This window comes from Ornithodoros turicata, chromosome 4, assembly GCF_037126465.1.
Source record: "Ornithodoros turicata isolate Travis chromosome 4, ASM3712646v1, whole genome shotgun sequence".
Taxonomy (NCBI): domain Eukaryota; kingdom Metazoa; phylum Arthropoda; class Arachnida; order Ixodida; family Argasidae; genus Ornithodoros; species Ornithodoros turicata.
In genome coordinates, this window is record NC_088204.1 from 83,466,067 (window position 1) to 83,479,096 (window position 13,030).

Sequence of the window (13,030 nt, forward strand, 5' to 3'; positions counted from 1 at the left end):
AGACATTGGGATGGGATGCGATCGCACCAATCCAGCAAGAAAGTATACGTATGACATCACAACATGCACTTCAAGAAAGGAGACAGTCACCAACATTGTTGTGTGGGCAAACGAACGCGACTCAGGTGTTGTCGAATCGTAATTTCTGGCAAACTGTGTCAAATTACATTCATTGTCCCGGACTCTGTTAATTTGTTGTGCCACACCGGCCATGTGACGTCACCCGCGGAAACTGGTCTATAAATATCAAATACCATGTATGCGGAATAAACGGGTTTACATTTTGCAACATGGATTTTTTTTCTGGGAATCAATATGCCCACCAGAAGCGGAACCGTTTAAAGTCGGTATGAACCGTTATTTTTTTGCTCCGGAGCAGAACCGGAACGAAAAACGTTTCGGTTCGACACCCTGGTTGGGATTCCACGTTGACTTTCCCCCTTTTTTCGTTGCGTCGCGTGTTGGAGCCCTCGGATTTAGATGCACACATTACTTACGTCAGTTCTTGGGCATATCTTTGACGTCCTTAGCGCAGTTTCAACACAAAAGTGTGGAGTTTATTCCACAAAAAAACATGAAAAAAAAAGAAACCAGTTCTCTGCTACATAGTGCTATTGTCCACTTTTGTGTAAGCAATGTGTAAATTGTCCTTCAGAAAATATTGAATGTGCAAAACGTTTTAATAATCTGAAATAAATTACTTTCTACATCTAAATGTTCCACAATTGTACACACAAAGAATAATGGAATGACAATGACTGGCATTTAGAAGGGCGTAGTATTTTGTGTAGTAGCAATTGAAAAGGAATGCTAATGAGCAACCCACTTTTTGCACAGTTGTGAGAGTATTTGCTTCGCTCCTGTGTGTTTGCAATTGGTTTTCTAGCTAAAAGCAAACCCATCAAATGATTCCAATTAATCGCATAAAACACACATTGAAGGAACTAATGAGGTATATACTCTACATGTTAAAAACACCCTTTCTTCTACACTCCTTGGATAAAATAAATAAAGCTCTATAGACAACTTGATCTTGTGGAAGCAACTACCAAAAGACACATTAATAAATTAATCGTGCAGAAAATAGAAGGGGAGCAAAATGCAACAAAAAGTACTGGGACGATGTTTCCACGTTGTAGCAAGTACAAGTTTTTCACACGCAGTCCATCCCTGAGAAGATTTGTTGCCTTCTTTGGTTTCAATAAATATCTCGCATTTTTGTGAAGGCATTCAAATACCATAGTAGATTGTTCAGTAGTTGAAGACATTGAAGAGCACGGCAAAGAGCGTACACGCCGCATACACACCCAATGCCAGCCACCACAACAACTGTTCGTGGAGCTTCTGCTCAAAGTTTTTCAGAACAAGAAGTCCAATGGTGAGCCCTGCAAGTGCTCCAGTCAAGTGGGCCACGTAGGAGACGGGTGGGCCTCGTTGCTCTGCGGCGTACCGGTCGTAGATGGCAAAGCCCACATCTGCAGAAGCTGCACAAAAGACAAATACTACAAGCTGTGTAAAAAAAGACTCATTTTTTACACAATATTTGTACAATTTATACTCGAGAGGCATTTCTTGCCACCTTATGGCGAGTGAAAAATATCATTTGGGACTGCTCGTGGCTAGTTTATTATCAGTGCACGACTTACCGAGACCAGAGTTTGTTACCAAGAAGGGAGCTCCATTGTTCCACATTGGGTTTATGGTGCATCTAAAACTCTTTTCATTTTGAAAGCATCTGTTTCCAGCACTGCAGTGTTTTGAGTATCGCTTCCCACTTTTTAATGTTGAAATTGGTCAAGAGCTTAGCAGTATCCTTAGATGAGAATGTGCATTACATCATCCAAGAACTTGACCTTCATCCTGCTGGGCACACCAATTAAAGCAACGTAGAGCGGACTACAATGAAGATGACTACGCTAATGAGTGGGAGAAAGTTGGGTCCACATTCTTCCAGTGCCTTCTAATGTGCTTGCGTTGGTGGTCAATAGTTTTTGCACAAGGCCAGCAGAAAAGAAAGTCTTGGTCCTCCATTGCTTGGCATCTTTGTTAGGCATTTCCACATTTTGCACTCAAAATGCACAGAGCGAGAAAGTAACCGCCGGTGTTACTACTTGCCACGGATTTTCAATTCCGGGAACGTTTGTGGCGTTCATTTTCTCAAGTTGAAGACAAAAAATGGTGCAGGACACAACAAGTCAATCCGGTTCAAATACAATTTACGCCAAAAAAAGCGTCGCAATTCCGTGCATTTTTGCTCAACCATGGAAAACGGGTGGCCTTAGTTATGGCTCATTTGCATCGCGAAATTCGGCGATTAATATTTCAACATGCACAAATTACAGGATTTTTACCCAAACAGAATGGCTTTCAATTACAGTATTGATTAATAATTTTACATAATCAGTCATCTCACAGTTACAAACTATCTCAGAGAGGATGTCCACTCACCCACAAAAAAGGGTATCTAAGCTGCTCTGGTAGCTTTTTCTTATATAAGAAATATGTAGTGAATGAAGAAAAACATGGTACATAGAACCATGGAGGTACATTTTACACTCCCTTTAAAAGTTTGTCATAATAATGCGTCGTAAAAGATATCCACTTACCGATTACAAAAACTCCTACAAGCCTTACCAGGCCGAACTGCATTTGATTATAATTCTGCAATGAGGATAAATACTGTAATGAAAAGAAACGTGGCAAATGTTGTACTCACCAATAATACGTTGGCTAAATGCGCCGCAAGTAATGCATAGACACCACCCGATGCTCCAACCAGATAGACATCCGTGTCAAACACAGAGGTACCCAGGGAACCTGCAGGGAAGAGATTCTTTCTACCTCTTCTACATTGCATGGGGGTATGTATGTACCTACCTGCCAGTACCCCAGCCATGTAGACAGTGCCTATTCGAAGAGACCCATGGACCATCTCTAGAGGAAGCCCAACCAACATCTGAACAAGCAAGTTGAACAACAAATGGATCCAACTGAAATAATACCAAGTTTGGTACATTGATGGTTGGAACTCGCGACGCTTACCCTGCATGCAGCACCATGTAAAAAATAAACCTCCACACTTCGATTCTTTTATCAGGACGGTAGATAAAGAAGCTGTCGATGGGAACTGGTCCTGTTGTTGTCACGGCTCCCGTTATTACTGTGTAGTATGTGAAGAATCCAAGCTGGAACCAACATTTATGAGAACATCACTTTCAAGCCACACTTTAAATAGACCATTTTAAAAAGATGCTCTGTCGAATGTTGTTGTTCTTCCTGTACCTCTGTTCCCCTTGCGTGCTTGCTTTTCTAAAAGGTCTATTGGAACCCACGATACCGCATTTTGCCTCTTGACCTGCTTCATTTGTGAATCCTATCATTTATTGGGTACGGTGGGCACAGTACTACAATGGTATGAAGGAGGCCCCCAAAGTGCATTATCTCATTAATGATTATAGGTTTAATGGCACAAAGGTGGCCATGCCATAACTATGGTGAGAGATGAGGATGAATGATGTGGCAGGTAAAAGCAAGTAAACAAGTATCAGCGATGAGATTTACATGATGAGTTAGGTGCCAAAGGCTAAAAGCGGAGTAATGTTGAATATCTACATCTGGACAACATTATCAAACAGCGCAAGAGGAGTTTCACCCGCTAGAAGGGCTGGGGTAACGATACAGAAAAATTATTTAACGTTGCTCATCCATCATCACCTCATTCCGTATTTCTTTTGCGAACAAAGAGTTTAGTGCATTTTCGTCAACTGTCCATTGAGAGCTGGCAGTATTTGAAATTAAAAAAGAGGGAGCCAAGTTTCTCGACATTATGTGTGTGTGCATTGTGCTGGTAATTCAAAGCTTGAATGTGGCAGATGTTTCAGTTTATTATTGACACAAAGTTGTTATTCTTTACCTGTACACACCTAAACTGTGCTTGAAGCTAGCCCATGCAGAAGATAGGATTGCCTGCGTAATAAACTTAACGTTCACATGATACATAATTTTCGTGTGCACCTCCGTCATTGGTGGGCACATGCACGTAAAGCAAGCCTACCCTGAGCTTTATCCTGTTTGCTTTTGATTTGCTATGTGATGCCATAGCATGCTTGTTTCATGATGCTGCACTGCACCATTGTATGTGCAACATTTGCAGTGTTGAAGAATGACTCAATTCTTGACAAACCTGATTATCAGTCAACGAACTATCCTGTGCCTCGTAGCGCATACCAGGAATATTCTTGGAATAGATTCTTATTCTAGATTGCAAATATTTTCAAATTTTGTAGAACACTACGCAATACTGCACAGTTTTGTGGAAAGTTGAGATCATTAAGGTAAAAAACGTGGTGACGAAGCTCCTGTTCCTCGTTCGATCAAGTACTGTTTAGCTCGTAATTTGTATTTTATTTTCTGCATTCAATTGCTATAAGACCCTTTACACTAATACAGTTCGAATCTAGTCCCCCAGGACACCTTGGTTGGAAATTAGGTTCAGAATTTGAGAAAATCCCTTAGACCCACTTCGAACTATGGGTATCAGAAAGAAGGAGGGCTTTATGAACTCTCTGCTTTCACTGGGGTTCTGAGCAATTCAGCGACCCATCAGCAAAGATGAGCCAGTCTCGTAAAAAAGTCTATTAATGGGAGCTCCAACCACATTTTGAGCTGTCAATTCAGTATCCACATTTCACTCTTATATAAAGGTGGTGTCCACAAATATTCTAAAGTTAATGCAATATCCGCTTGGAGACCTTTCCCTTTGTTTTGTTTTTTCAGCATTAAACATATCCCCACTCGGAGATGCCTTCCAAGAAGAATATAAAATAAGCCACTGCCTGCTTCCACATAAATGGAGAGTCGGAAGAGCACATTTTGTGACAGCCTCCAGTGACGTCGGTTCACACACCGTTGCCAGAGATGAGCAAAATCCCATTAAATTCATTTTCACGTATTTCACCTTTAAAGGGGCAATAAATGGGCTTTTTAAATTCCACAAAGCAACTGTGGCTATGAGCCCTGCAATGCCCTGGAAACAATAGCCACATGACATTTTGACGTCGCACACCATCAACCATTCAGCTTGTGAGATTGTAATGTCAGAAAGCTAGGTCAATTCTAAACATCTTTCCACTTGTTAGTCCCAAGGTAGCCAGATGAAACGGTACCAAAAGCCCACAATGTTCCATTTCAGTGTTATATTTCACCATGATGCTCCAATTCCTCATTGGCTAGGAGAGCCAAATCCTGGAATGCAGTGTTGCCACAAGCTGGAACATTGTCACGTTACCAGGGATGACTCTTTGAATGGCATTGTTTCAATTCCACATTATTTGGGAATGTTGGTGTCCCTTTCCCATAGGAATGGCCCCATTGGAAGGAGAGTGCCCAATAACATCCATGATGATACGATGAAAGTAGAAAAAATGTGCGACATTCCTGCAATACATTTTCTTTGGAGGTAACACATTTTTTGGCACATTCCACTTACAGACAGGTGAACCGTCAGGATATTTGACACCACAAAGAGGTCTCCTATTAATGGATGACACTGTGTTGGGGAACTGGACTGGTTTAGATTGAAACAGATACCCCATGTGGACACCTTTATCAACTGCTTCTTCATTCACAGATGGCTGCAACTTTTAATCACGCAACATACTCAGATGCAATACAAAATATAAATAAAATTCGGTAATACAATCTAAACCTTCACAGGGTGTAGTTCTGTGGAGGGACTTATGGCTTTAAAGAAGTAGCGAGCGTGTTTAAAAGCCCAATAATGCATTCGAGTGAAAGAAGGCTACGTACCGAATGTGTGCTCTACAAGTTCTTTTTATATGCAGTTCAACAACACCAGCTGAAGCACTTGTAGCGCGGGAGCAACGCTGCAATGCTAAGCCTAACGGACTCGGACGCTGCCATCTTACAAAAGGTAGGGTCGTTCGGTGGGGTTATGGGGGGGGCTCCCAAGGCACACACTAGGTGTCGCTGGCATGAGACTGTGCCGCTGGTTCGGTCCTGGGAACCTCAGTAAACGTGCCACATCATCTTGAAGAAACGGGCACAAAATTTTAATTTTTATACGTTTCGCACGACATACCACATAGATTCTTGATTAATTTGATGCCTTATTTTCTCTTCTATCTGGTAAAACCATCTCGTTATTTGATCTTTATCCCAGTTTGCTAAAAAAAAAGCCATAAGTCCAGCTACGGAACTACATCCCTTTTACGCAATTCTTGGGATCCTGGTGTTGACTAGGCCTAATGCCAGCATGAAACGTGTCATTTTCCCGTAAATAATGATGGCAATAGTTACAAGAAGGTATATACCGAAGGAATGCCCCATTTAAAGCAATGAAAAGCACTCCCTTTTCATACAGCTAGCCTTTCATAGAGAGACAGGAGGAGCCTAACTCGTATTGTCCGTCGACGCCATATTGATGCCGAGCGTTGTTCACGACACATGTGCAAAGCCGTGCGGTCTTCGCTATCGGCCGATTTGCCATGAAGAAGAAGAAGAGGAAGAACATCGCGGTGGCCTTCAATAGTGGGCGCCCCTGAGCGCGAGTGTTCTCGACTCCGTTCCGGATGCTAGAGATTTTTCGTGACGTACTTCCTGTTTAGCGTCGGCAGACGATCTTCGAGGCACGCACGCAAAATACGGAGTGGCTATGTTGCCAAATGCTTCCATTTCGGGAAACGGTAATATTTTTTCAAACTGTTATCATGCACTTGCCACAGCTCCTATGACGTCTGCTACAAATTCTCATTTTATTCGCTCTTAAGAAGGACAAGTCCAAACTAAGCCAATGTGTATTGCATCTGCAGACAACAGGAAGAGAGTGTCTGAAAACTCCCGATTTGAGGGCGCATTTCATCCAGTTCAATTCACGAGGCAACCAGCTGGCGCACACCCACCAGATGGCTGCTAAGTGGGTTTCTGGGCGGCGTCAAAGCATGCTAACACTTTTACAACAACTTGCAACATTTTATTGAAGCCTACACATGTTGAGGTATGCGAGTTCCTTATCGGACAATGCGATCGACTTGGTCGCTGTTCAAACTTTCCCTGTGGAAACCCCAGCGACGAACGATGAAAGTCAGTCCACATCTTGTGGATTACCGGTCCAGCTAAGCTAACAAACCTCTCCAGCGACTTCCAAGGGCGCGTCATAGGAAGAGACAAACCAGCCACTCTCTCTCACTCATCCCCACTCTTACACACACTCATACGACGGGATCGACGCAAGCGGCATCAATTGAATATGAGATGTGGGTTCGGGTCCTACAGCTGGCTAACCTTTTCAGTGACTCGCATCTTTCATCATTAATTTCTTAGGCATTTGAGGCGCTGTATGTATTTGTCCTTTCTACATGTGTTCCAGCCTCAGAACATGAGTTATCTCACAATTAGTTTTCCTTCTAGATTTCAAGATACCTGCCCTGATCCAAATCGGACGCCTGAACAGTCTACAAAATTACCCATTGTAATTCCAGAAAGGAATAAGACGGCACGCGTCACTGGCACCTACGCGTGCCACCTGGCGGACATCTTTTCGTGCATGACGACCGCGTTTCTTCGTCGCCAGAGGTCGACACGCTTCAAGAGGTTCATGCGGCTGTGTGGGTGGTAATAAGTAAAGATGTCTAGAAAAAGAGGGTGATACGGTTCACGGATCCTTATGATTGTATTTTCCTTAAAAGAAACCAGGAAGGAGTCAAAAATATCTCCATTGTTGCTCCTTATACAGAAGACATACCACGAAACAAACTGCTTTCCCAAAATACCGTCATTTGGGGCGCGACATGTGGGTCGCTTTCCGTTGTCGGAGAGAAAAGAAATCTGCTTTGGGCAATAGCAGACGACAGCCCAAAATACCGCCCTTGAGGACGCAGAAATGGGTTGTCAAAATATTGACTCAAATTATAATTTCCAAACGAAATCACTTGATTGATGAAACCTGAGGCTTCACCTCTAATGTGTATACATATTGATTACTTACTTCGACTAGTGTAACGACGAAGATGAAGAAAGGCGGAGGCTTGCAAGTGTAATGGTCGGCGTAATACTTGCGATCTCGAACATCAGGCAGGAACTCCGTGGCGATGGCCTTGACCATCTTGCCGAAAAAGTCCTGATGGTTCTCGGAGAGAAGTGTGTTGTTGCTGCCTGTCGGTTGCCAAACTTGTCGGTCGTCCCGGCGATGAACGGCGATCTTAAAGCTCCTAGACCGCTTGCCGCTCATCTGCGATCAAAACGATCATCTTTTTTCTCTTTTTCAGACCACCCGGTGTGGGCGTCGTCAGAGGTCACCGCTAGTCGTGGGAAACGAGGAACAGGTTAATGGTCTTTTATCGTGTCAAAATATGTACGCATTTTGTTGGCCTTTATTTGGCAATTTTCACACGACTGCACAATAGTCACATTTACATGATGACCCCAATCGGGACAATGGCTTGTATCGACCAGTGCTTTGCTTGCGTCGTCAGTACCACAGACAAAGGCGTATTTCATGGCTGATGCACAACGAAAACTACTATACTAAGAAAGCGTACATTTTTCGAGAGACGGTATAATGGACGGAGGAAGCACTATGGGACATTCGAGGCGGTCGCTGACTTGAAACGGTGTCGCGACGACCGCTAAAAATACTGGCGGCACCCGCGGAACTTCCGCTATTAATGCGCGTTTCGACGCCAAAGTTGGAATACCGACGCGTTTGGTCGTCATACATAAATGACTGATTCCACAACAGAGTCCGACCTGTCTGCCCACGCACAGTTGCCACGCAACAAAAGGAATCAGAAAAAAAAGTAAACTACCGCGTCAAAACGATGGTATCGACCAGCAAGAACCACAGCAAATGGTCTTGTGAAATAGCAGTGAACACGCCCTTCCATCTAAATGTCAAAACTAACGATATGTTAGCGCATTTGCTATTGGTATCGCGTGACACTTTGTAAAGAAAACAATAATTTGAGCCTCACCTGTCGAACAGCAAAGCAGACGACACATTTCAGTCTGCCCCCAACAAGAAGGCGAGAAATCCATTAAAATCCATCGGATGGGACGACCGGTCGTCTGCTACTCAACACAAACTCACACCTGCATGTTTGAGCATACTATGGTTCCGCTGAGACATGATTGGACACGTTCGTCCAAGTGATCCCCTCGGCTCCCGAATGCCGACTGGCTCCGTACGCCAGAAAAGGTGGAAAGAGAAAGTGAGAGAGTCTGCCGCGACTTTTTTCTTTGTGCTGTTTGCGCGTGCCTGTATTGTTCGGGAATGTCTTACGAAGGAGGAGTGTGTCTTTGTTTCATTCCAAGGGGGAAGTCCTCAGTAAACTGTGGGACATTCCCGTTCTGCCGATTGACGGGATTTTTCTTCTTCTCGTGCTCACTACGTTCATGATCTTCGCCAATCCATTTGGCATTCCCGGTGGATCTGGGCCGTACAACACAAAAAATATCTTGGATTGATAACCAACTCCGTGGTATGTGTGGTGAAAGAATGGTTTGCGTAAAAACCTCTCGTTTTTATTTACGGTTCAATTTTTTACTGTTGCTCGGGTCACTAACTGATGGAGAATATGGGGACAAAATCACCAGGTGGAGCGACTTCCGGTCTAGAGCGGAAGCTGACTCCGGGAGCGCCCTCTCGCGTCGACACAAAGTCGCGGAAACGACCCTCTCGTGTGGACCCGTTTTCTGTTTGTCTGTTACCCAGGCATTGAGTGTGAATCGGCCGCTTTTCGGTCCAAACCCTCGTGGCAAAAATAAACTGCCGGAAATAAATGTTTCGTGGTCCCCCTGATTGAAAATAAACTGCCTAAAATTGCCAGTTCCGCGATGGAAAATACCAACAACGAACTGATAGTCAACTAACCAACATATGCTGTTCCAGCGTGTACGCCCTACTAACCCTAACGGCCGCTAAAATGTGGTTTTCAATCGCTAAAGGGACAGACATCGAAAACCCGTGAAGCGAAGAGGTTAATTTGTTACATGGAATTTTTAAACAACGGCATATCAACTCACGAAGCAATCGACCGTATTCACTCCATTCTGACCAAGAAATATATTTTTGAAATATCCTCTGTCGATAACAGGAACAAACCGAGGCAAAGAGGAACAATCACGTTCCGATGGCGGTGATATTTCGATTACGAGAAATCTGAAAAGATTTGTCGACAAAACACCGACATTAGACGTTTTCTTTTTTTCTTTTTCGTAACACTCGCGGAGATGTTGATGACGCTCATACGACATTATCGTCGGCAAAACACGAAATACGTTGCCGTTTTGTCTTGCAATGTGCCGCTGAATCCAATGAAAGACCTCCAGAAATTTGGGCTTATTTGACGGAACCGCACACAAGACGGAAATTCTTTGTGAGGAGCGACTGAAAAGCTCCATTCATGGCGGGTAGCCAAGCGAAGTTCCTTTGTAACATGACTGCCAAACTTACGGTACAGAAACCCAAGCGTTCTGTCAACGGAAAGTTTTTTTTTTTTTTTTCATTAGCCGCCAAAAGGTCCAACTGTCCACCGTGGTCAATGCCTCTTGATGGTCTTGAACCAGCCAGGAAGTATGCTCAATCTCAATAACGAACTAATGAAAGCGTCTCTTTCTCAAATAAACTCGACAGATATGTATGGAAGCACTTTGTGAAACTCTGTGGACGTTGATAAAAATAGAGTGGATGCCATCGACAGAGTTGACTTATGTAGGCGTCGTTTCTACCTACGGGGCCAACGACAGAAGAAAGGTTGGGGAAAACGCCCCTTCCAGTGTAGCGGACATCTGTCCACCATTGTGCCTACCAGGTGTGCGACCCCCCTCGGAAGTATTATAAAAGAAGAAAGGTAAGACGGCACGCGCGTTGCAATACAATGACGCTTCCGATTAAAAAAGAAAAAAAAAAGGGAAGCTTCTTTTTGTGATCATCTTGAGAAGCAGCACCACTGACACATAATTTAGAGTGCTTTGCAGTTTGTCAGTACAGGGTGTGCGCGTACCAACTTCCGGTGGTACACGACGACGCATTTATACCATGAATATATATATATATCGTGGTAACCAGACGTTGCGTGACAAGAAAATTTGCTACGCAAATTGGTCACCGTGCATTTCGAATGAGGTATTGCGTTTTCCGCACGCGTCTAGTCACCGCCAGGTGTGCTGGAGAATTGATCAATATGTAGCTATAATATTACTTTCTTTAAAGGCTATGTGGCGTATGCTACCGCCCGATACAAAGGGAAAGCTGTTATCCATCCAAGACGCGGAGCCGTCTATAAAGTAAGGCTGTTTATACCTGGAACTCCAACGACGCCTTATTTACTTGGCCTCACCATGTTAGATTGGAACAGAACATGGAGAGAACTGCTCCTCGTACAGACGGTATCAACCTTTAATCACGCAGCATGCGCAGATGGAATCAAAAATTGGCCAAGATATATAAAATTTGGTAATACAATGTAAATTTTTACGCATCAGTGGCGTCTTTCCCGCTATTTTCTCGGGATCTTCACTAGGCCTAACATTAGCGACGAAACATCATTTTCGCGTAAATAATGATGGCAGATCGAAAACTATTTTGCAGATAGTTAGTACATGATGTTCACAGAATGAAATCAAAGTTTATGAGGGAATCCCGTTTCAAGCGATGGGCCTCCATAATGGGGAAATTTTGGTGTCAGGCAACCAATCAAGTTTTATTGTAATGGCCCTTTTTTTATACACGGCTCTGCGCAACCAAAATGGCTTTTTCCCTTTGGCGCCACCTAAAGAGTATTACAGTTTTATGCCACGAATCATTTAGAGGTGTTTTGTGTACTCGTCGCAGTCGTTTCGGAAGCTTCCCATAAGGAACCCTCACATTTCAATATTACGTTATCTCCATCCACAAATGTTTTGTCTACGATTTCCGAATATTTAGCTACATCCCTGTCCTCCCTCTAGTCGTGTTCGACTTAAAGGTACCGTAAAGCAGCACTGATGAAATGTCATTTACTGTGGCTATTCGATAGTCCAAGCCAGGACAAAAACTGCGAAAGTTTCATTCCAATCGACGGTGCAACTAATTAGAAAATTACAATTAAAGATTACGGGCAACACTGTACTAGGCACTCGAAATGAATCCGTACTCCTGACGCATACGGCGGCAACCACACTGCATGCGTATAACACTGGGCCCGACATACGAATCCACCATAAAATCCGCCCCTGCAATCCACACAACGATCCACATCTGAGGATAAACGGATAAGCGAACTGAAATGAAATGTGAGCAGTTGAAAAAAAAATGTGTCAGACGTTCAAGAAGCCAGACAGCGTCGGGACTTGTTTGTTCACACAGGTCCACAGAGAGAGTTTGTTCGTTCGAAAGAGGCCGTGAACAGAAGGAGCGCACAGGCGCAGCAGAGAAGTAGGGAGAACCTCCATCGAAAAGCGGCCAGCGCTGGGTTACTTGGCAAAAACAGAGGTTAACAGGTTAAACTGTTAACAGGGGTTTCAGAATGCATATGTAAACAGGAAAACTAATAATATGGTTACTAAAATAACGAAGTTCCGATGTAATAGTGTGTAATACCAATTTTCAGTGTTGCCCGCTGTACAGGAGGTTGTTTGACACCAGGCGTCGCACCGCTCCACTGCTACGCCGCAGCGCCGTGTATGCCAAAGGGAGTCTGGCCATTAGGAGGAGCCTAAAAAAGGGGCTCGACCTGTCAATCAAACTTGGGCGCATTTCATTGGTTACCATTTTCCATGGGCGCTGCCATGACACCAAATTTTCTCCAAGATGGAGGATGGTGCTTGGAACAGCGAAGCGGAGATTTCGTGACAAAATTTTTTCACAGACTCCTTTAATTTCATACTCTGAGTATATATCCTCATGTACGCTTCTGCAAAATCAGCTTCAAGTTTCGCTCCGCCATCGTTATTTACGCGAAAATGGGATGTTTCGTCGTAACATTAGGCCTAGTTAAGACCCTGATACCAAGGAAATAGCAAAAAGGATGAC

General features: G+C 43.7%; 1 protein-coding gene and 1 long non-coding RNA gene across 4 annotated transcripts in view; one reads left to right on the plus strand and one right to left on the minus strand.

The window, feature by feature from the left end:
* Window positions 1–661: 661 nt before the first annotated feature.
* LOC135392207 (protein rhomboid-like) overlaps window positions 662–13,030 on the minus strand; it is a 45,212-nt gene continuing 32,843 nt past the window's right edge. The window contains exons 5-10 of one of the 3 annotated variants that reach the window (XM_064622920.1): window positions 8,006–8,248; window positions 3,043–3,185; window positions 2,878–2,990; window positions 2,717–2,817; window positions 2,607–2,661; window positions 662–1,484 (exon numbers count right to left, since the gene is read on the minus strand). In XM_064622920.1, coding sequence (XP_064478990.1) covers window positions 1,252–1,484; window positions 2,607–2,661; window positions 2,717–2,817; window positions 2,878–2,990; window positions 3,043–3,185; window positions 8,006–8,248 — 888 coding nt within the window. In that variant the 3' untranslated portion in view covers window positions 662–1,251. Of the gene's footprint in view, window positions 1,503–2,606; window positions 2,662–2,716; window positions 2,818–2,877; window positions 2,991–3,042; window positions 3,186–8,005; window positions 8,249–13,030 lie in introns of all 3 variants that reach the window. The other 2 variants (XM_064622919.1, XM_064622921.1) reach the window with 2 other exon arrangements.
* Window positions 6,581–7,660, plus strand: LOC135392208 (uncharacterized). The gene is made up of 2 exons (XR_010422177.1): window positions 6,581–6,704; window positions 7,429–7,660. It is a non-coding gene; the product is annotated as an uncharacterized LOC135392208 (long non-coding RNA).